At 33.0% G+C, this 23,262-nt stretch overlaps 1 protein-coding gene across 3 annotated transcripts in view; it reads left to right on the top strand.

Annotated features, from left to right (window-relative positions):
- METTL14 (methyltransferase 14, N6-adenosine-methyltransferase subunit) overlaps nt 1-23,262 on the top strand; it is a 55,568-nt gene that overhangs the window by 7,124 nt on the left and 25,182 nt on the right. For all 3 annotated transcript variants that reach the window (XR_009701082.1, XR_009701081.1, XM_061192037.1), the window contains exons 3-10: nt 961-1,048; nt 2,466-2,546; nt 2,910-2,997; nt 8,242-8,332; nt 9,539-9,680; nt 13,318-13,410; nt 16,132-16,248; nt 17,372-17,582. Coding sequence is in view for 1 of the 3 variants with exons in the window: in XM_061192037.1 (XP_061048020.1) it covers nt 961-1,048; nt 2,466-2,546; nt 2,910-2,997; nt 8,242-8,332; nt 9,539-9,680; nt 13,318-13,410; nt 16,132-16,248; nt 17,372-17,582 (911 nt within the window). In the remaining 2 variants the exon portion in view is untranslated. The remainder of the gene's footprint in view (nt 1-960; nt 1,049-2,465; nt 2,547-2,909; nt 2,998-8,241; nt 8,333-9,538; nt 9,681-13,317; nt 13,411-16,131; nt 16,249-17,371; nt 17,583-23,262) is intronic.

Below are 23,262 nucleotides of genomic sequence, written 5' to 3'. Positions count from 1 at the left end.
TCTATGCCCATTTTCTGGAGAGTTTTTATCTTAAATGGGTGTTAATTTTGTCAAATTTTTGTCGAATTTTCTCTGCATCTATTGAGATGATCATATGGTTTTTATTCTTTAATTTGTTGATATGGTGTATCACATTGATGGATTTGCATATATTCAAGAATCCTTGCATCCCTGGGATAAATCCCACTTGATCATGGTGTATGATCCTTTTAATGTGTTGTTGGATTCTGTTTGCTAGTATTCTGTTGAGGATTTTTGCATCTATATTCATGAGTGATATTGGTCTGTAATTTTCTTTTTTTATAGTATCTTTGTCAGGTTTTGGTATCAGGGTGAGGGTGATGGTGGCCTCAAAGAATGAGTTTGGGAGTGTCCCTTCCTCTGCAATTTTTTGGAAGAGTTTGAGAAGGATGGGTGTTAGCTCTTCTCTAAATGTTTGATAGAATTCACCTGTGAAGCCGTCTGCTCCTGGACTTTTGTTTGATGGAAGATTTTTAATTACAGTCTCAATTTAATTACTTGTGATTGGTCGGTTTATATTTTCTGTTTCTTCCTGGTTCAGTCTGGGAATTTTTTACCTTTCTAAGAATTTGTCCATTTCTTCCAGGTTGTCCATTTTATTGGCATATAGTTGCTTGTAGTAGTCCATTATGATCCTTTATAGAACATCAGTTTTGCTCAAGACAGATTAGAATGATACATAATGTAGAAGTTTCTTTTTGTCATACATACCTTATAAAAGCTTAGTTTCTTATTTGTTTGCTTTCTCATAAAAATAAAGTACAGATTATTCATCAGGTTGTGATACTTTTAAGATTTATAAACTGGGTGAATAGATACTGTTTAGTCAGGAAAAATTTGCCTTGTTCTGTTTTTATAACCGGTTCTTTAATATTATTAATGGATACATTTATACATCTTGTATATATTTGTGAGTGATATTTCAGTTTTAATTTTCAGGGCTTCCTATGATACCTCTGCTCCAAATGCAAAACGTAAGTATCAGGATGAAGGAGAGACAGATGAAGACAAAATGGAAGAATATAAGGCAAGTAGAGAATGGAACAATTTTATGGTCAAGAAGAAAATAAGTCCTTACAATCTGTAGAGTCTTACCCAGGAAAACAAAATTTGACAGAAGCTGAATTTTGACAGAATACTGAATAATTGTTGGTAGTGTGTATGTAATTAGGTAAATTAAGACATTTATATCAGTTTAACACAAGAGGTATGTGGATTGAATTAGGTGATGTATATAAAGCACTTAGCGTAATGCCTAGTAAGCACTAGGTGATAGCATTCTTAAATAAGAGTAAAGAGGTAGATGTATCAGAAACTTTGGATAATTCGATCATATTTCGAGAGGCTACAATACTGTCTTTTTTGAGTTGCATTATTCCATGTTAACAATATAGGGTAGTCAAATTAAAATATTTTGAGAACTCATGGGCTAGACAGCAGTGTAGAACCATTTCTGACAGGGGCCCAAGGCAAAAACCCAGCTTCTCAACTTGTAATTACAATATGTAGTTGAAAAGAAAGAAAGTTAAGGACAAAAAAACCTACCTCCATTTTTTTCAAATTAATTGTCATACAACTATATTCAATAGAGAAGAGAATAAATAGTTTCAGTAAATCTTTAGGTATAATTATCTAATTTCATAAATATTCTCTTGCGTGTTGGTTGCATTTGATATATCCTTTTATATAACTTAACTATTTGTGATTATATTAGGTCAAACCATATACAGTTTCTGATGTTTTAGCATTTTTGACTTATAAAATAGCAGTTTCATATAGTTTGATTTAGTAGAAATGAAATTGCCCCATTGGTGGTCGTATCTTTCATGATTCGAGCTAAATTCTAATATTTAAGGTATTATATCAGAGATAAATAATCCTAGATAACTTAGTCAACAAAATTAGTAGTTATAGACAATTATTACTGATGAGAATGAAAAAGAAATATGTATTTTATATATTATAAACATAACTAGTTACAGCTAATGATGGGAAAGCAAAAACTTCAATTTTTTTTGTTTTCTAGATTAAAAAAATTTTTTTTTAATTTGTATTTTATTTAATTATTTATTTATTTATTTGGCTGCATCGGGCTTTAGTTGTGGCATGTGGGCTCTTCATTGCCGCGCGTGGGCTTCTCTCTAGCTGTCGGGTGCGTGCACGGGCTTAGTTGCCCCATGGCATGTGGGATCTTAGTTCCCCACGGCACATGGGATCTTAGTTCCCCGAGCAGGGATCCAACCTGCGTCCCCTGTATTAGAATGCGGATTCTTAACCACTGGACCACCAGGGAAGTCCTGACTTCAATGTTTGACTTTAACAGTAATTTGAAAACTTTATTGTATCTTAGGGAAAGAAAATATTTATATGAGTCTTAATACTCGAGATATCATAATATGTAAGATACTCCTCTTATACATAAAATGTATACTTCCTTTTCCAAGGATGAATTAGAAATGCAACAGGAGGAAGAGAATTTGCCATATGAAGAAGAGATTTACAAAGATTCTAGTACTTTTCTTAAGGTAAATAAATAATTTTCAAGTCCATAACTTCACATTTTAGCTCTGTGCCTGAAAAGATTTTAAATACTTACTTGTTTTCAAGATTTTTTCAGTTATTGAGGGGTCATTATTATAAAATAAAGGTGATTTAAAATTATTCATGAAATATTCTTCTGATGCTTGGCTATTTAGGATGAGATAATGCTTTATTAACGTCTGTAGATACTGAATTGTAATACTGTTATTTTAATAGTGATGTTTTCTGGTTTTTTTTAATGTCAGTTAACATATTTTGTATGGCCTCATAATAAAAAATAAAGTACAGAGTTAGTGTGTCTGCCATCAGAGCGAATGCTATTAATTTAATTTTGACGTTTTCTTTAGGGAACACAGAGTTTAAATCCCCATAATGATTACTGCCAACATTTTGTAGACACCGGACATAGACCTCAAAATTTCATCAGAGATGTAGGTATGTCAGATTTGTTGGGAATATGCTATTGCTAGCTGTTGATTACATGCATGTAATTTATCCATTTTGTGGTTTATTTCTAACAAAATTATTTTTCCTGGCTTGGCTTCCCCTTTCCATTCTTAGTACTTCTAGTACACTCTCTTTTTCCATCAAGCAGTGTTACTTTTTTCCTTCTTCCTTCCATCTTTCCTTCATTTTGGTTCTGTAACTATCCCTCATTTTAATTTTGCCTTCATTTATTCCTTCGATGCTCTTCCTTTCTTAATGCAAATCTGGTTCTCTGACTTATATTATTTTCCTTTTCTCTAAAGAATTTCTTTTAACATTTCTTGCAGGGCAGGCCTATTGGCAACAAATTCCCTCAATTTTTGTTTGCCCGAGAAAGTCTTTATTTTTCCTTTACTTTTGAAAGATTAATTTTACAAAGTACAGAATTCTAGATTGGTGTTTTCTTTCTTTCAACACTTTAAGTATTTTACTTCACCCTCTTCTTGCTTGCTTGTTTCTGAGAAGTTGGGTATAATTCTTAACTTTGTTCCTCAATAGGTTTGGTATTTTTTTTTTTCTGGTTTCTTTCAGAATTTTTTCGTTAGCTTTGATTTTCTGTAGTTTGAAAATGACGTGTGTAGGTATAGCTGGGTTTTGTTTGCTTTGGGGTTTTTTTGCATTTATCCTCTTTGGTACTCTGGGCTTCCTGTATCTGGGGTTTGATGTCTGACATTATTTTGGGAAAATTCTCAGTCATTATTATTTCAAATATTTGTTCTGTTTCTCTTTCTGTTTTTTCTCCTTCTTATATTTCCATTACACATTATACCTTTTGTAGTTGTCCCACATTCCTTAGATAGTCTGGCTTTTTTTTTTTTTTTTTTTTCCCAATTTTTGTTCTATTTACTTTTCAGTTTTAGAGGTTTCCATTGAGATATCATCAAGCTCAGAATCTTTTCTCAGCTGTGTCCAGTCTACCGATAAGCTTACCAAAGGCATTATCCCTACATTTTTAAAAACAGCTTGACTGAGATAATTCATGTACTATACAGTTCACCCATTTAAAGAATATAATTCAGTTTTTTAAGAATATCTATAGATTTGTGCAACCATTGCCACAATCTAATTTTAGAACTTTTTTTAAAAATTGAGGTATCGTCAATTTACAATATTATATAAGTTGTAGGTGTACAAATAGTGGTTTACCATTTTTAAAGATTATATTCCATTTATAGTTATTATAAAATATTGGCTGTATTTTCTTTGCTGTACTACAATATATCCTTGTAGCTTATTATATACATAGAAGTTTTTTTTAAATTTTATTTTATATATATATTTTTTAATAAATTTATTTTATTTTATTTATTTTATTTTTGGCCATGTTGGGGCTTCGTTGCTGCACGTGGGCTTTTCTCTGGTTGCGGAGAGTGGGGCCACTCCTCGTTGTGGTGCGCGGGCTTCTCATTGCGGTGGCTTCTCTTGTTGTGGAGCACATGCTCTAGGCACGTGAGCTTCAGTTGTTGTGGCTCACAGGCTCTAGAGTGCAGGCTCAATAGTTGTGGTGCACGGGCTTAGTTGCTCCGCAGCATGTGGGATCTTCCTGGACCAGGGCTTGAACCCGTGTCCCCTGCATTGGCAGGCGGATTCTTAACCACTGCACCACCAGGGAAGCCCTACATAGAAGTTTGTACTTCTTAATCCCCTCCCCCTATTTTGCTCTCCCCATTTCCCTCTCCCCCCCGGTAACCACTAGTTTGTTCTCTTTATCTGTGAGTCTGTTTCTTTTTTGTTATATTCACTAGTTTTATTTTTTAGATTCCACGTATAAGTGATAATATACAGTATTTGTCTTTCTCTGTCTGACTTATTTCACTAAGCATAATACCCTCCAATCCATCCATGTTGTTGCAAAAGGCAAAATTTCACTTTTTTTTTTATGGCTGAGTAGTAATTGTGTGTGTGTGTGTGTGTGTGTGTGTGTATACACCACATTGTATGTGTGTGTGTGTGTGTGTGTGTATATATATATATATATATATATATAGCACATTGTCTTTATCCATTTACCTTTGCTGGGCACTTAGGTTGCTTCCATTTCTTGGCTATTGTAAATAATGCTGCTAAGAACATTGGGGTGCGTGTATCTTTTTGAATTAGTGTTTTCATTTTCTTCGGATATATACCCAGGAATGGAGTTGCTGGATCATGTGGTAGTTCTATTTTTAGTTTTTTTGAGAAACCTCCATACTGTTTTCCACAGTGGCTGCACCGATTTACATTCCTACCAACAGTGTACAAGTCCCCTTTCTCCACATCCTTAGAACATTTTCATCTCCCCTAAAGAAATTCAGTACTCGTTAGCAGTCAATTCCCATTCCTTCTCCCACAGTTGCCCCCCAGTCTTAAGTAATCATTAATTGACTATTGTCTCTATCAATTTGCCTATTCTAGACATTTCATATAATTGGACTCATACAATATGTGATATTTTGTGACTGGGCTTTTTTCACTTAACAATGTTTTCAGGGGCCATTGATGTTGCAGCATATTATCAGTACTTCATTTCTTTTTATTGCCAAATATTCCATTGTATGTACATACCACATTTCGTTTATCTTTTCATTTGTGTTGTTTCCACTTTTTGATTGTTATAAACTCTGCTGCTATGAATATTCATGTGAAGTTTTTGTGTGAATGTATGGTTTCATTTCTCTTCGGTATATACCTGGGAGTGGAATTGCTGGGTCATGTGGTAATTCTGTGTTTAACTTTTTGAGGAACTGCCCAAATGTTTTTCAGAGCAGCTGTACCATTTACATTCCTACCAACAATATGTGAGGCTTCCAGTTTCTTACACCACCCTTGACATTTTATTATCTGTCTTTTTAATTATAGCCATCCTAGTGGTATGAAGTAGTATTTCATTGCGGTTTTGATCTACATTTCCCTAGTGACTAATGATATTAAGAATCTTTTCCTATGCTTATTTCTCCACTTAAATACCTACTTTAGAGAGATGTCTAAACCCTGCTTATTTTTTAATTGATAATTTGTCTTTTTATTATTATATTGTAAGAGTTGTTTATATATTCTCAGTACAAGTCCCTTATCAGATGTATGATTTGCAAATATCTTCTCCCATTCTGTGGGTTGTCTTTCTTTTGGCCACACTGCGGCTTGCGGGATCTTAGTTCCCCGACCAGGGATTGAACCCACGCCCTTGGCAGTGAGAGCGCAGAGTCCTAACCACCGGACTGCCAGGGAATTCCTGTCTTTTCACTTTCTTGTTGGTACCATTTGCAACACAAAAATTTTAATTTTGATGTAATCCAATTTATTTTTTCCTTTCTGGTTTGTAAGCAACATGTAGAAACTGATTTTAATGTTTTCACAGGCAAAATTTAGATGTAGCACAAAAAGTTATGATAATGGTAAGTGAAATAGGCCAGTCACAGGATGACAAATATGCATGCACTTATAGAGGTACCTAAAATAGTATGTGTATATAAATACATAACACTTTTATGAGGTACCTGGAATAGTCAGTCTCATAGAAGCAGAGAATGCAGCAGTGATTGTCAGGGGCTAGAGAGAGAGGAAAATGGGGAGTTGTTGTTCAATTGGTATAAAATTTCAGTTATGCAAGATAAATTTTTTCTGTAGATCTGCTGTATAGCAAATTGTCTGTAGTCAGCAATACTTAAAAAAATTTAAGAGGGTAGATTTCATCTTACTTAAGTGTTCTTACCACACACACACACACACACACACGCGCGCGCACACACACACGCACACACACTAAAACCAGAGGAACACAAAGAAACTTCTGGAGGTTATTGATATGTCTTACCTTGATTGTGGTGATGGTTTCAGAGGTGTATGCATATGTTCAAACTCATCAAATTGCACACATTAAATATAGGTTTAATATATAAGGTTTTTATTTATCAATTATACTTCAAAAAGCTGTTTTTCTCCTCAAAGTTATGATAAGTTATATTGATATAACCAAATTTCATTATCAGACTTTCTGCTTTTAAGACACTTATTTCTCCAAGGCAAAGAAAATGTACTTAGGAAACTATTATGGATTGAGAAAAAGGTGTACCTCTTTTGTAGATGATTGAGAGCTGACTCTACTGTGATTGAAACCTGATTGTACTAAAATCTTCAAATTTGTTTCATTTGAAATTTGATCTGTAACCACTGATTGAGGAGGCTTTACAAAATCTTTTACTTTTTTACTCTTTGATATTAAAGTTATTAAAATGTACTTCTGGTTTTCAACTTAAGATGTTTATATAATTTATATTGTTATGAATATGCTTCTTGTAGGGAAGAAAGAAAAAACAAAATAAAAACTTTTAGGAATCTTTGATATTCAAAGCCCTACTTACTCCTACAGTTGTTTAAACAGTTATTATGTTGTTTTACCTAAAATCTCTTCTGAGGCTCAAAGATTTAAATATTTTTGAGGACATGGGAACAAGTCTTCTGTTTTTAACCTTTATGGAACTTGGAGATGTTTTTCAAGGTTCTAAGCTTGAAAATGTTTCTGAGGATTTGGTTTATAATAATGTGGAGTGAGATCTTTAAAACTATAAATATTGATATAGGAAATATTCTTAGAGAAAGTGACTTATCTTGGAATTGGTCGTACAATTTAGATAAGTAATCAGAGTGAATGAGGTGTGAGCTAATGACTGTTAGGGACTCATTATCTTCTTAATTGGATTTGTTCTGGGATTGTGTCCATAAAGTGTAGCCACTTAATTTAAGATCATCAGTAGTAAAGAAGAGAAATCCTCATTTTCTCTGCTTTGGATAACTGTCTAAGAAACTAAGTAAAAATTTTAACAATCACTAGATTCTTTGGGAGAAAGACTTTTTTTAGTAAAAAGAAAACGAAAAAAGCATGATTGAAAGAAAAAATTTTCTTTTCCTGAGAACAGAATGGCTAAATTTGATGCTATAAGCAGGTTAGTTAATTTAATAAATTTGAGAAATTAAATGGTTAATTGACTTGATCTGGGCTTTAGAACATCTGGGAGTTTGCCTGCATGTGGGATTAGGGTCATTAGGTATATAAAATGTATATATGCATTGCTTAAAAGTCCTCAGACTTTTTTAAAAGGATGTGAAGATGAAGAGGTGGTTGTGTATTGCTTTGTTCTGAGCAGGCTCGTCACGTCTGAATGCACTGATGTTCATTTGTATTGAAATTTGGAATTTACTCTGTTTCCTCTTCAGGTTTGGCTGACAGATTTGAAGAATACCCTAAACTGAGGGAGCTCATCAGGCTGAAGGATGAGTTAATAGCTAAATCTAACACTCCTCCTATGTAAGTGGGGTTTTTTGTTCCCAACTCAGCCTTAAAATATTAGTCTTTTTATCATGTAACCCCTTTTCTGTTTGAAAAAAATTCACCATCTTTGTAAGGTTAACACAGTCTCTTTCTTCTGTATAGTAACATATATTAGTTTGAAACTGCAGTGCTGAGTACACAGTAGGTTCTCATTTAATTTATTTTCAGTTTTCTAGATAATTTAAATTACTAATTTAAATTTTTTTCTCAGAAAATCATATTTGTTGTATTCCTGACTATCTTAAAATGTTTTTAAATGACTTTTCTTCTCAAAAATTATTTATTGAAGAAAGTTAGAAAACTTAGGGAAAGTAAGAAAATGAAAGTTAATTATAACTCAGCAACCAGAGATGCTATTAACATTTTGGAATACAAAAATTCATTTTAACCTTTGCTAAACAGACTAATGTTTCCCTAAAAAAATGTGTTTAAGGTCTTTGAAATTGGAGACTGTTTATTTCACATTTAGCTTACTTTGAACATTTTGTACATTTAACAGTTTGCTAAAATGTATACTGTTAATGATTAGAAGAACCACAAAGAAGTCTGAGTTTGTGGCGAAAATTTTAGCAGACTAATATTCATCCTATTTAAAAATACTCTTACATTTAAAGTATTTTATATTTATATTTGAAATACTTTCATACTATGTGGAAATAACCATTAAGTAAAGGCTAGTAGTAATTTATACTAAGTAGCTAGAAAAGACTTAAACAATATTACTAAGGCACAAACTAACGAAAGAAAATTATGTCCATTTTTAGTAACTTTTTTAGAGGGAGGAAGTTAAAACTTACTAACAAATAGTTTTACTAACTTAACAATTGTGGAAAAAGTAATATGGTATTCTTTGGAATATTAAGATGATAATGGAAAGGGGCTCAGACACTCATATCTGAGTATGGATTTTCAATATAAGAAATGAGAGAAGTTTGTATTTTGGATGTTCGTGTGGGACTGTGATTTTACTTTGTAGTGTGAGTGTATCCGTGTCCTCGGGAAGAGCACTGGTAGATGGTTTACTGTCTGTACTGAGGAAGGATACTCCTCCATAAAAAGGCATTCAGTAATTAGCTCCTGGTGACTTTGTAAATAGTGTTTAGGAAATATTTAGGAAATTTCTTTCATTACCATCTGTAAAGTATTTGAAAATCTCTTACATTTTATGCTTTAATCAAATAGGTACTTACAAGCAGATATAGAAGCCTTTGACATCAGAGAACTAACACCCAAATTTGATGTGATTCTTCTTGAACCCCCTTTAGAAGAATATTACAGAGAGACTGGCATCACTGCTAATGAAAAATGCTGGACTTGGGATGATGTATGATCAAACTTTGTACATTGTAATGAATTATTTATTTTTCAAATAAATATAAGTCTGGTCAGAAAGTAATATTATAAATATTCCTACCTTTTTAGGAATTGTAAATATAGATTTATAGTATATATTATGGTTGAAGGTCTAAGGTACATTAACAAATATTATAATATCTTTAGTCTGGTTTGTCTTTTTGAGGCAGAAGTTGAGCAGGTAGTGAGTAAATCGTCTGTGGAAGACTCACAATTCCAGTCTTAGAGTCCTTGGATGTATAGCTAGAAATAAATCTAAAAACAGATTGAATGGTTGATAACATTACATATTTGGTTAGTTTTAGTAAACATCAGAGTATACGTACACACACACACACACACACACACACGCACACATAAACATAATTTCTACTCTTTAAAGAACTTACAGTATAATAGATTTAAGGGACATATGTATTATATAATTGTGATATAATTCAGTATTATATAATTGTGATAATGTTATATTTTCCTGAATAAAATTGAACAAGCTGATAGCTTCAGTTAGTTACATAAAGTAATCTGTTTTTACTGATCAATAACAGAAATAACAAATATTTATTGAGCACCACTTTGTGCTAGGCAACTGGGTACTGGAGATTCAAAGATGAATAAGACTTAGTATTTGGCCTTAAGGGGCACACAGTTTAATGGGATAAAATAAACAATGACCTAAACAGTTAATTGCATTATCATATTGTTAGTTCAATAATAGAGGACTGCATAAGGTGATCTGAGAAAAACTGACCAAGCTGAGGAAGCTGGGGGACATAAACAAAGAGGAGGTGACACATGAACAATATGTATGGATAGATTAGCTGGAATTGGCCAGCTGAAGAAAAGGGTGGATTAGGGATTCCAAACAGAAGGAACAGCAAGAGCAGAAGGGATGGAGGCAAAGAGACGGGTGAGGGAGGTCTGTGTGTAGGTTGATGTTGGAACACAGGTTGGGACTGTCTTGAGATGCTGTCTTCCTAGAAGCTTGGACTTGTCTTCTTAGAAGCTTAGCTTAATGCCTAAAGGCATTAAGGAGTCTTTGAAGGGCTTTAACCAGTTTAGTAAAATGGTCAGATTAGTGTGTAGAGGAGGATGGACTAGAGAAAATGAAGTCTGGAGAGGGGAGAGCAGATAGAAGACCGTTGCAGTAGTCTAGTTAGGAGATGAAGGGACCCTGATTTAGGGTGATGGTAATAAGAATAGAAAGGAGGTGATAAATTCAGTAATGTTCTGTAGATACTTCTGGTGAGATCTAGTGATTGGGAAGAGGGGAAGAGTAAAGGATGACTCGGGAGTTTGAGTCTTCGGATAAATGGGTTGAGTTATCACCAGCTGAGAGAGTCAATTTAAGAAGAGTAGCAGGATTAGAGCGATTAGATTATACTGAATGTGTTGATTTAGAGGTGTATGTGAGACATTCAAGTAGAGGTTGTAATAAGAGTATGAAACTTAAAAGACAGATCTGATCATCTCAAAATACAGATTTTAAAGGGTTAGCACATTAAACCTATGAGAATAAATGAATTTGTCTCAAGATAGTGTCTCAATTAAGATACAGTGTGGCTTTACTGTAAATCCTCAGGAAACTTACATTTAAGAGGCACATTATAAAAGAGATGTGAAAAGAATGGGTCAAAGATGAATGAGGTGAACCAAGAGAGTATGAATGTCACGGAAACCAAGGGAATAGGGAATTTCGAGGAGGAGAGTGTGATCAGGAGCACTGAACACAGGAGAGGCAGGGAAGGGAAAGGACTGAAATTCTAGACTGCTGTTTCATAGAAAACTGCTTTGAATCCTTGCACTTCTTCTTCCGAGTTAATAATTGTTAACTTTTGTTAATACTACTTTTCAAGATGTAATAACTTCAGTTTTTCTTCCTTGAAGCTTTTCCTTTCAGCTTCAATACCTCTGGCAATTTTATTTATTTTATTTTTATTTTATTTTATTTTACAAAAGTTTTTCCTCTCCTCTGATAAGTGTAATCTGTGTTTATTGTTGAAACACAGAAAAGTATACAGTATATAGTATCCCCAAAACTTAAGGTTAAAGATGTAATGCTCTTGATATTTATCGCTGAGAAGTTTTCCAGATAGGTTGCACAAATTTACATTCCTTCTAGTAGTGTTTAAGAAATATCTATTTCACCATATCCTCATCAAAATTGATTAATATAAAACAATCTTTGTCAATTTAGTCAAAAGAAAATTGAATAATTAATCTTATTATGTCTATGATTAGTGGTTGGGTTGAACTTTATTTTCTCTAGCCAGTCTCTAAGGTTTGGTCATTGAAGGTACAGGAGCTTCAATTATATATGGTAAACTAACAGAGTTTTTGAAATAAAGGAATTCCATTTTATATGCATATTGAAAAGTTTTATCTGGCCCCAGAACCCTAAGCTCTTAACGTTTATGTGATAATACCTTAAAGAAAGTGCCAGTAGCTAATATAAATAAAGTATAAATAAGAAAAGCATTCGGGTTTCACAGGTATTCTTTTTCACATTAGAGAGTCAGTAGAGGCCAGTGTGTTTTGTTTAAGAATATAAGCACTTTCTAAAAATACCAACATTTAGCATTTATAATTGTAATGTCAAGAGAGTAATTTGCTTAATGTTCTTCACTGATGTGTGCCATCACTTATCTTTAGCTATACCATGTATAGACGTTTGTAGGAATACATGTGTGTGTGTGTGTATTACATATTTATTTTAATTCATATTCCTATGAGAATATTAGATGAGAAGATATCAAGACTTAAAGTCGGAAGTATAAAACTGAATAGGTTTATGCCTATTGTAATTTTTTTTCCATTATCACTGTCAAATAATGTTTTTTTACCTAGATAAATTATAGATGATGCGGTTATGATCCACTCAGGTAGAAGTTAAGATTTTCTTAATACATGAAACTAATAAATATTTGCTTGAACCGTTGTCTCTGGAACTTCTTAACTGTGACAGGAAGCTAAAAGAAAAGGAATACCATGTAAAATGGTTGCTTTTGTAGTCATTTATATAAGTATATGGTATTTCCCCAATTTAGAGATTTAATTATTGCAGAACCTTTTTTTAGATTGACACACTTAACAAATACAAAGCAAACAATTATAGTCTATTGTTTGTGACATTTCAGACTTAGTCATTATACTGAAATGTGTATATTGATTTATTTTATTTAGAACTGTTCTACTGGAAACCAAGTCCTTCCCAAACATTTGTGGTTATGTTTTAATTTTGCCCCTATCTTTGGGGTAATTTAATCCCTTTTCAGTTTCTTTTTCTGTAAATGGTAACAGGTTGCTCTCAAGCCGTAACTTACAAAATTCTGTAATTCTATAAATATGGCTTCCTGTAAACTCTTTCCATATAAAATCAAGTGTATGTATGTGCATGTGTGCATCTGTGTGTGTTGTCTTAATAGGGAATAAAAAACCAGAAGAACAAGTTTTAAGGATAAAATTTATTTTCCATTGTATTTCCTAATGAAAATTAGTACATTTAAAGAACACATTTACTGTAAGTCCTGATAAATCTCAATGGTTCTTTTGGATTTAGGATGAATGGGAAACAAAATGCTTCTATGCAATATTGGTTTGATTTCTTACAGATCATGAAGTTAGAAATTGATGAGATTGCAGCACCTCGATCATTTATTTTTCTCTGGTGTGGTTCTGGGGAGGGATTGGACCTTGGAAGAGTGGTAAGATGGTGTTTTTTTAAGTGGTTTTTTAAATTCATAAGAAAAAAATAACTATGTTGCATAAGAAGTTTGAAGATTAATGTTATTTTGTCCTTTGTTTCTTGAACAGTACTAAAATATTCAGAAGAAAAAATGTTTAAAAAAGAGTGTGCAAAAGGCAGTACCCCTTAGTTAACTAGCATTAGGGGTGAATAAATCAAAATATGATTTATTACAACTGCAGGAAGAGAACAGTTTAGAGATTTGAAACTGAACTGCAGCTCAAAAGCAAGCTGCTTAGTGTCATTTACTGTTCATTATTAGTAGCTAAAAAGTATTCTTCTGAATAGCATTAACTCCTGAATTCCAAATGGAAGCCAAATCAAATTGGAAAAATAACACAGCATCTGGAGCACATAGTTTGAATGAATGCATGAGAGTGAGAAAGAAGTTATAACATCTCAATTTAAGTACCTTATATTTATTGTATTTCAGAACTTTTTTTGGTTTTTTGATTGGAGTATTTTGGATTTCTAAATGGAAACAAAATAAAAATATTTTTTATAATGGAAGCATTGTGGCTAGTTCTGGTCTCAATTCTGATGTCCAACAGTGAAACTTTGGGTAAAGAGATATTTACTCTTGTGTGTTTCAGTTACCTCGCTTGTTATTGGATAATACTTTCCATTTTTAGGAAATATTACTGGATCTACTGCCTATGATCTCATTTAAATCCTGGTAATTTTAGGAGGTGTCCATTTGACAGGTGAAGAATTTAAGTAGTATTATATTGAGATAAATTTGTTCTCAAATCCTGAAATTCTGCAATTGCTTTTGTATTCTTTGTATAAACAGCAAGTTTGAGACTGTTGGATAACATCATTGCTTCTGTCCTTTATTAACTCCATGGTAAGACTATAACTGTATATAGGGTATCTATTTTATTGCTGGCACCTCCCTAAGATGCTATAGAAAATCTAAGAAAATAGAGACATACTGTATGTTTTTATAGGTATATTGGTATTTACCTTTTTTTTAGCTCTCATGTCTGGCTTTGGGCTTTTCTCCCACTCCCCAAATTAGGTTGAAGTTGATTAGGAGGTTTTATCGTATTTGTTTATGCAGCAATATATCATATTGGTGAAAGCAGATTTTGGCTCCAAATGATTACAAAAATAATTCAGCATGATAAATACTCATGAGCTTGTGCTAAGTTGATTAGGGCATGTTGGATTTAGGCCCTTGTGATATTTAATGCAGTGCGAAACAAATATTTGGCAACAGGAACAGATACTGATCTTGATTTTTGAGATTTTAAATTAAAAATCTAAGTTTCATTTCGTGATGTATCTCAGTTTATACAATAAGAGCATTCCTGGAAAGTGCATATATTTTATGCTCCACTGCATCTCTATTTGTACTTGATCATAGTACCAACAATATTGTACTGCACAATTTACTTATTTCCCCCTACTTTGCTCTTAATCAACTAGGGGTAAGGACTATATCTTATTTATGTTTTTTTTCCCAGCAGCTAGCCAACACCTACATATGGTGGGCCTCAAAATGCCACTCTGAGTACTCACTTAGCTAGTATGTGTTATATGTTCATATATAACAGATTCTAGGACACTAAGGTTCAAATCTCTCTATTGTCTAGATTACATAAAGATGAAAGTAAAGTTTTACCCAATAAAGAAATATAAGAACAATTTTAAGTCTTGGAATTTTTGAGGTTTAGTATTAAATCATAAAAATAACATTTTATAAAACTCTCATTTGGAAAGAAGTTATCAGAACATTTTCAACAGTTTTTAGCTTTGTCAGAGGATAGAAAGTTGAGGTGGAAGGAACAAAATTATCTTTTGTTTTTTTTCTGATTTTAAGACATTTTATTTCAAAATAACTTCAGTCTTACAGAAAAGTTCTAAAAATTATGCAACAATCCACATTTACCATTCACCCAGAAGGTCAAATGTTCACATTTACTTTTTTATTCTCCTCTCCCCCTCACTCTCTCTTTTACTCTTTTTCATTCTTTCCCTTTTTCCCTCCCCCATTTCAGAGTACATTGTAGACATAATGTCCCTTTCCCCCTAAGTGCTTCAGTTATATTTCTGAAAGATAAGGTCATTTTCTTACAATAGTACAGTTATTAGCATCATAAAATTAACACTGTTTTGATACTATTCTCAATAAGACAGTTTTTGCAGTTGTCCCACTTATAACATCTATATAGTAAAAATAATTTTTCTCTGGTCTTAGGATCACTCAGTGTCATCAGTTTTCATGTCTCTTCAATCTTCTTTTATCTGGAAGACTTTGTTAGTTTTTCTTATCTTTCATGGCCTTAACATTTTGAAGAGTGTGGCCCATTTATTCAAAATTATCTTTTGAATTATTGTCTGATTAAAGAGGGACTGAGTTTTCTTATGATTTAAAACTTTCTATTGATGACAGTAGAAGGTAGTATTAAAGAATCAGAGTATTATGTAATCCTTTCTATGTTTTGATATCAACTGTATATTAATATTCAGAAGGTATATGTGTATTCTGTATAATGGCTGTATATTTAAAGACTAGTATTTCTTTTTTTCTATTTCTGCACAAAGACAAAATTACTGTGACACCTTGGAATTTAATGTCTCAAACCTCTAGGAAGTTTTTAATGCTGGTTGGTTATTTTAAGTATTGTTTATTTCTTTTAGCTAAGGATTTTTTAAAAAATTCTTTCATTTCTAGTGTTTACGCAAGTGGGGTTACAGAAGATGTGAAGATATTTGTTGGATTAAAACCAATAAAAACAATCCTGGGAAGACTAAGACTTTAGATCCAAAGGCTGTCTTCCAGAGAACAAAGGTATTGCCTTTACTGTTTTGTGTTCTTTATTTTCATTATTTTCTCTCAAGCTTTTCCAAATGACTGTATACTGTTTAATTAATTTTGGTGGAAAGGTCCTTCTCTTTGACTTGTACAAATGGCATTGAGCATTAAAGTAATACATCCAAGTTAATTTTAAAATATTTTATTCACTCAGATCAACCTATACTGTGCTGGAGAAGGTATTCCTGTATATCCTAAACTGCTGTAACTTTAAGTCAGATATGGGCTTTTAGTACTTCTGACCCTGAGATTTTTTTCCTTTCTCTATGCTCAGAAAAAAGAAATGGCAGCAAGACTCATAGCTGGCCAGCTTAGATGAATATTTCTTTCCCCTTCCTTTCTTTTTTCTACATAAGAACCTGAACAAGAACTACTGAGAACCTCTGCTTCAGAGGACTGCCCAGCTAGTTATCAGGGCTTAACAGTTTGTCCTCCAGTCTTTCACTCTTCAGGGAGCCTCTGGTGGAGAGTCTTTTTAAAGTCTTTCTTGGACTAGAAATTCTGTTTGAAGGGAATCTTAGCCATCCTTGCTATTATTGGTTCATGGAGTCAAGTGAGATTAAATTTATTTAAACCATACTCTGTCATCCAGATTAAATAGAGGTCAAAAAACAAACAACAAAAAAGGAAATCGTTTGATTTTCACATTTACTTATGTTGAGTATTTATAAATCTGTATCCATTCTTAAAGTCCTCTCCATATGAAAAGGCTTATATACCTTATATATAGTTTTGATCTTGGATCATGTGAGGCCCAGTATAACATCATTTTAAGATTCCAAGGTCAAGTGCCATGCGCATAACTGCTGAAGACAAGTTATTATCAAGGATTGCAGAGGAAAAGATTCTACGGTTGTTGACTCAATTCTAAAATGTCTTGGCCCCAAGTTTAATACTCTAATGTCTAGTTTCCCTGGCAGTCTTCTCAGATCCAGAGATCCAGGTTTTTCCTTTTGTGTTTTTGCCCATAGACCTGTATCCCAAAGATACAGAGAAATGAGGATTGTTTTGGAATTGGGGAACATCAGAAATGTAAAATGTTGTGAAATATGACTGTTGATGAAAAGAGATTAACTGTTCTGCTCTTATTGTTATTTAGGAACACTGCCTTATGGGGATCAAAGGAACTGTTAAGCGTAGCACAGACGGGGACTTCATTCATGCTAATGTTGACATTGACTTGATTATCACAGAAGAACCTGAAATTGGCAATATAGAAAAGCCTGTAGAAATTTTTCATATAATTGAACATTTTTGTCTGGGTAGAAGACGCCTTCATTTATTTGGAAGAGATAGTACAATTCGACCAGGTAAGACCTCAGGAGGAAAAAAAAACTTTGATAGTTCCTTGGGATATAGATGTTAAGAAAGAGCACACAGTGTTATGTAAAATAAAATTCTTATATATTTGATTCCTCTTCTTGCTATACTTCAAATATGCTAAGCTCAGTCTTGTCTCAGTACTCTTCCATGGACCTCTCTCCTATCATTCAAATACCTGATGGACCTTTTCTCACAACCCTGTCTAAATTAGCCAACTTGCCACTCCACTCCCTTCCTCCCACTGCTCTCTTTCCCTTTAATCTATTTTCTTTTTCCTCATAGCACTTATCGTTATCTGAATTATAGATTCATTTGGGCATATGTTTATAGTCAGTCTCTTTAGTATGCAGTCTCATAGAAAGCCAAGATTGTCTTATTCTCTTCTTTCTACCCAGCATTCAGGTTATTGAGTAAATATTGTGTTGAGTGAAGAAACGCATAAAGGACATTTGGTCCTGTCCAAAACGTCTGTAAGATATTTGGTCCACACCAAAATGTCCTTGGTATATGGCCCTGTCCAAAACCATTTGGCATGGACCAAATCTGCTCATGGATGTTTTGGATAGGACTAAATTTCAAGTATCTTTTGGCATGAACCAAATGTCTTAACTGAGTTTTTGGAGAGGACTAAATGTCTGCTAATAAAATGATCCTGCAGAAAATAACCATACCTTTGTGAAATACAGACCTTGGCTTTATTAGAAACTAAAGTACTTGGCTTCTTTCCTTAAATGTATCATGATGTTGTTTCATCAAAATTTTAACACTTTACTAAATGGGTATAATGTGAATTTACTATTTTGGAAAAAAAATGAGTAGAAAATAATAATCTATTATGGACTAAGATTTTCTTTTATAGAGGGCACAGCTTTGGTTTACAAAGTATTGTTGAAATAATAGTGCGTTCTGTTTCTTTTACTTCTCAGAAAACATAGAAGTAACTTTTAAGAACATTGCATCACTTCAGTCACAATATATAAAATCAACCTGTTTGGCCTTAACATGCTAGAAATGCTGTTTAAAGCTGAAAGGAAAAAAAAAAAAAAAAAAAAAGCTGAAACGAGCCAGGATCTTATTTGTCTTAAACAGTCTACATTTTATAAAAAGTAAAAATTGAAGAAGTTACAGTGGAATAATTGGCCTTAAAAGTACCTAAGAATTTAGAAGAAACTCTGATGTTCATTCTGAAAAAAAAGTAATCCTTAAAGTTGCCTTATGTATGTATGACGTAATCCACCACTCCTCTACCCCCTCCTCAGCCCCGTCAGCTATTTCTTTGTGAGTGTGCGTTGGCGAACACAATATCTTAAAAATATTTCAGTTGTAGAAACTGATGGCCTTAAATTTCATAAAATTGTGTAAAATGATAAAGAGAAAAGTAAAACTACATTCTCTTTACAAAGAAATATTTTGCATGTGAAATGTTTACTCTGGGACTTGGCTTTAGAGAAAATGTTTCCTATATTTAAAAGTAAATTTTTGCTCCTGGCAGGTTGTTATTCAGTATTGTGTTGCTTAAGTTATCATTTTGTCATTGCTTTTTGGCTTAATATTGTGGTCAAATAACGTATACCATAAGATTTCACTCGTTTGTAATTTGTTAAGATTTGCTTTTGACCCAATTTAGATAAATATTCTAAGTCTGATTGAAAAGAATGTAACAATATATTGTTTTTTTGATTGGTTGTGGTATTTGTTGTTGCTGTTTATATCAGCCATGTCTTTACTGATTTTTTTTAAACTACTTATTCTATGAGAAAGGTATGTTAAAGACCATTAGGATTATGGGTTTGTGTTTTTGTTTAGTTGTTAGTTTATATCTGAGATTCTGTTGTTAGGTGTATATAAAAGGTAAAAATTTTTACACCTTCCTAGTAGATATACCCTCTTAGTTTTATGAAATGTCCTTCTTTATCTAGTGTTTCTCAACTTTAAATTCTACTTCATCTGACATTATTATAGCTATTTCAGCTTCCTTTTGGTTTGTGTTTGCTTGGCATATTATTTCCAGCCTTCTACTTTCAATCTTCCATATCCTTACATTTAAGGTGTATCTCTTGTGTGCAAACACATAGTTTTCATCCATTTTATCTTTATCTTTTAATTGAATTGTTTAATCAGTTTATATTTAATGTAATTCCCGATATATTTGGGCATAAATTACCATCTAACTGTTTGCTTTACATTGGTACCACCTGTTCTGTGTTTCCTATTCTCTCATTTCTTTTGGATTAAGTATTCTTATATTATTCAATTTTTCTTTTTTTAATTAGCTTGTTAGTTAGATATTGTTTTATTGTTCCTTCAGTGTTTATCTCGGAAATTGCAGCATACATCCTTGAATTATTCTAAATTAAAATAGTGTATTGATTTTTAAAGGGTGGGAATGCTATGGTTTAAATTTAATCTTTTTAAACCAGTTTTTCTCAATACACATACAGTTCATGCATAAGTCACTACATACATAGTATATATACAGCTATAGAATGAGCTTTGAGTTGTTTAGACTTCCAGTGAACATATACATGAACATCTTGTTTGGAAGTTTTGTGGATGATTTTACTCTTATCAAAGTAAAATATTTTGGCAGCAGAGCTTGTGGCAAGCAAATGTTTCCTCTTCACTGGCTTAAAAGAAACATCACTAGATACTTAACTGGAGTGGTGTGTTTTTCAGAAAGTGTAGATGTCCATATATGTTGAATATCAAGATTATGGCTCTAGTGTTTGAGGAAATAAGGAACAGATTTTTCTCTTCCATCATTAACCTGTTCTACCCAAAAACAGCTCCTGAATCTGGGAACAGTCTCCAGTGGCAACTGCTGTTTAAAGGAAGTAGAAAACTTTAAAGAAAAAGCAAAACTATTTGAAGAGTAAAAGCAACATCAAACAGATGGATATCTTTTAATAATTGAAAATTAGTGTAACAACATTAAAGAAAATTTTGAAGAGGGAAAGAGATTCAATCTCACTACTTCCAAGAATTATTTTCATATTTTTTTACATAATACTTTCCACTCCTCTTGTGCATACACATTTTTATATACCGTAGTCATCATTTTGTATTTTTCTCAATATTATGTCAAGTATATTTCTACATTTTCAGTAATTAGTTATAATGCTTTTAATGGCCTTATAGCATTATTTTAATTAGTGTTTTTTTTAAAACATGAGTAGAAGAACCTAAGGAGTAGAGAGAATAATTGTTAACGTATATTATAGGTATAAGCATAAGCAGCAACTAAAATAGAAATTTTGCTTGATGCCAATTTTTATTTATAACTATAACATAATGGGGGTTTTCTCCATCCATTTAGCTGTGGCCCCTTTACCCACTTTAGATTATACATTATATCTTTCATATACAATATACTTCTATCTGTATCTGTACCAGTTGAACAAAGTCTTAGAGGTACAAATTTTATTTTTTGCTTCGAACTACTATCCAATTCTTTATCTTTGCCCATTCTTGCAAAAATTATTTTATTTTCTATTCTATTTATTTGGTTGTGCTGGGTCTTAGTTGTGGCAGGTGGGTTCCTTTGTTGTGGCTTGCTGGCTCCTTGGTTGCGGCAGGTGGGCTCCTTAGTTGTGGCATGTGAACTCTTAGTTGCGGCATGCATGTGGGATCTAGTTCCCTGACTAGGGATCAAACCCAGGCCCCCTGCATTGGGAGTGCAGGATCTTAACCACTGTGCCACCAGGGAAGTCCCGCAAAAATTATTTTAGTATTAGCTTTAGTAAAACAAAATTAAGAAGGAATATCTGCTTGGGGAAATTATAGGTAGTTGGAGGTTAACCATGTAAATAAATAGGAGCAATTGAGGGAAGTCTGTTCAAGGGGCCTTAATTTATTTGGGTTGAATCCTCAAATGCACTTCTTCCTCAAGGAGGTAGTCAAAGGTATATATCACATATACCATAGGAATACTCTTTACTGTTGCTTTAAAAGGTTTAAAAATTGCTATATGAGTCATATATGCTGAAGCCAGGCTAATTTAAACTTACTTGGGTCTTAGTAATTCCTTTAGAAGTTGTAATAAAACGCTGTTGCAGTGAAGAATTTGTGGGTGGGAGGCAGAGTCCCTTGCAGTTTACTCTAAAGATTTACATGTCTTATTTATGTAAGAGGCAATATAGCATGAAAGAGGCAATATTAACTATTTTTATTAAATCTTTAAATTTTCTCCTTTCTTTCCTCTTGCTTGTGTGTTGTGTTCCACAACACAACATACATGCCAAAAAACAAATCAGAAGGGAGCAAGTAAAAGTCTCATAGACTCAGCTGTCAGTGAGACCACATAGGTGTGCAGTGTACTCTTTCATCTGATTAGGTACTTCTCTACTTATCAGGGTGGTATCTACTAGATGAGACATAAAAAGCACAATCTGATTTATCTGTCATTTTTTCTTCATATATTACAGATCTTAGTTATCTATACACTGTTAGATACTGATGATTTTTTTAAATGCTGAACAAAATTTTGTACAAAAATGGCTACTATATTTTAGAATTTGATCCTAGTAAAATATTTTGCATTTTATAGCATTTTATAATGGACCTAATATTCTAAGAAATAATCTTCACAATGATAGGGCAGAAATAGTGTGAACCTATGAAGAACCTGATTCTTAGAGATTCCTCGACCTGCCCTAATGAGCAAGAATCACCACACCTAGGGAACCTTGAAGCATGGTGTGTCTCTCAGGCATTTACAGTTAATTTGTAGTTCCTCCCGTTCCAGATACAATGTAATCAAAAAGAAACCATCCTTATTATAAGCAGAGTTGTCTAGCAATGTAGTTGACCAAAATACCTTTTTACCTATAGAAATGTAAAGTGCAATGGGAATTCTGTGAGAAAATTAATTTCATTTCATATAAGATATATATTTGAAGTGGATGTTGAAGGAGGAATTTTCAGCAGGTTGACAGGATAGCAGAAGTAATAGGCACAGAGGTGGATATCAGTACACAAACAGTTAACTAGCAGTTCATTGTTTTTACTCAAGTGAAGGTGTCATGAAAAGCATTAATGAGCAATGTGATTGGAAAGCTAGTTCACACCTCATTGTATAAGATTTTAGATTCCATGTTTACAAATTTGGGCTTTGTGGAAAGCCCAGAAGGTTGTGTAGGGAAGGAACATAGTTTAAGCTTTGCTTTAGGCTTTCCACTTTTAAAGGGAGGAGAGGTTGGAAGATCATTACAGTTTATATGTATGTGTGTTACATGTATTAGGGGAATAGCCTAGTAGAAAAATAAAGACTAAAATTTAAGGGTGGCAGTAGAAATGGAAAGATGGGAATGAATAGGAGCAGCATGGTCGTGGTTGAATTCCTGAGACCTATCAGCTGGGTTAATGTTGTGGTTGGGAAGAGTAGAGGCAAAAGTTAGTTTCAGGATGTTAATGAGAAAACTGTTGTATCATTTCTACAAGTAGGAAGGTGATATAAAATTTATTAAATTTTCACTAAGCCCAAACTCAGTATAGTATGTAATATTTTTTTTTCTAAGTGCTGTTCTCACAGAATGTGAAATATGGATGGAGACAATGAAGAAGTTATATTATAAAAGTTACAGTCTAGGAGGAGAAACAGGATATATACATATGAAATCTTTATGGCCATGATTAAATGCCATGTGTTCTGTAAAAAATATCAATATT

The sequence above is a fragment of the Eubalaena glacialis genome, chromosome 5 (assembly GCF_028564815.1).
Source record: "Eubalaena glacialis isolate mEubGla1 chromosome 5, mEubGla1.1.hap2.+ XY, whole genome shotgun sequence".
Lineage (NCBI taxonomy): Eukaryota > Metazoa > Chordata > Mammalia > Artiodactyla > Balaenidae > Eubalaena > Eubalaena glacialis.
The sequence above is the reverse complement of the archived record's forward strand: the minus strand, read 5'-3'. Positions and strand labels throughout refer to the sequence as shown.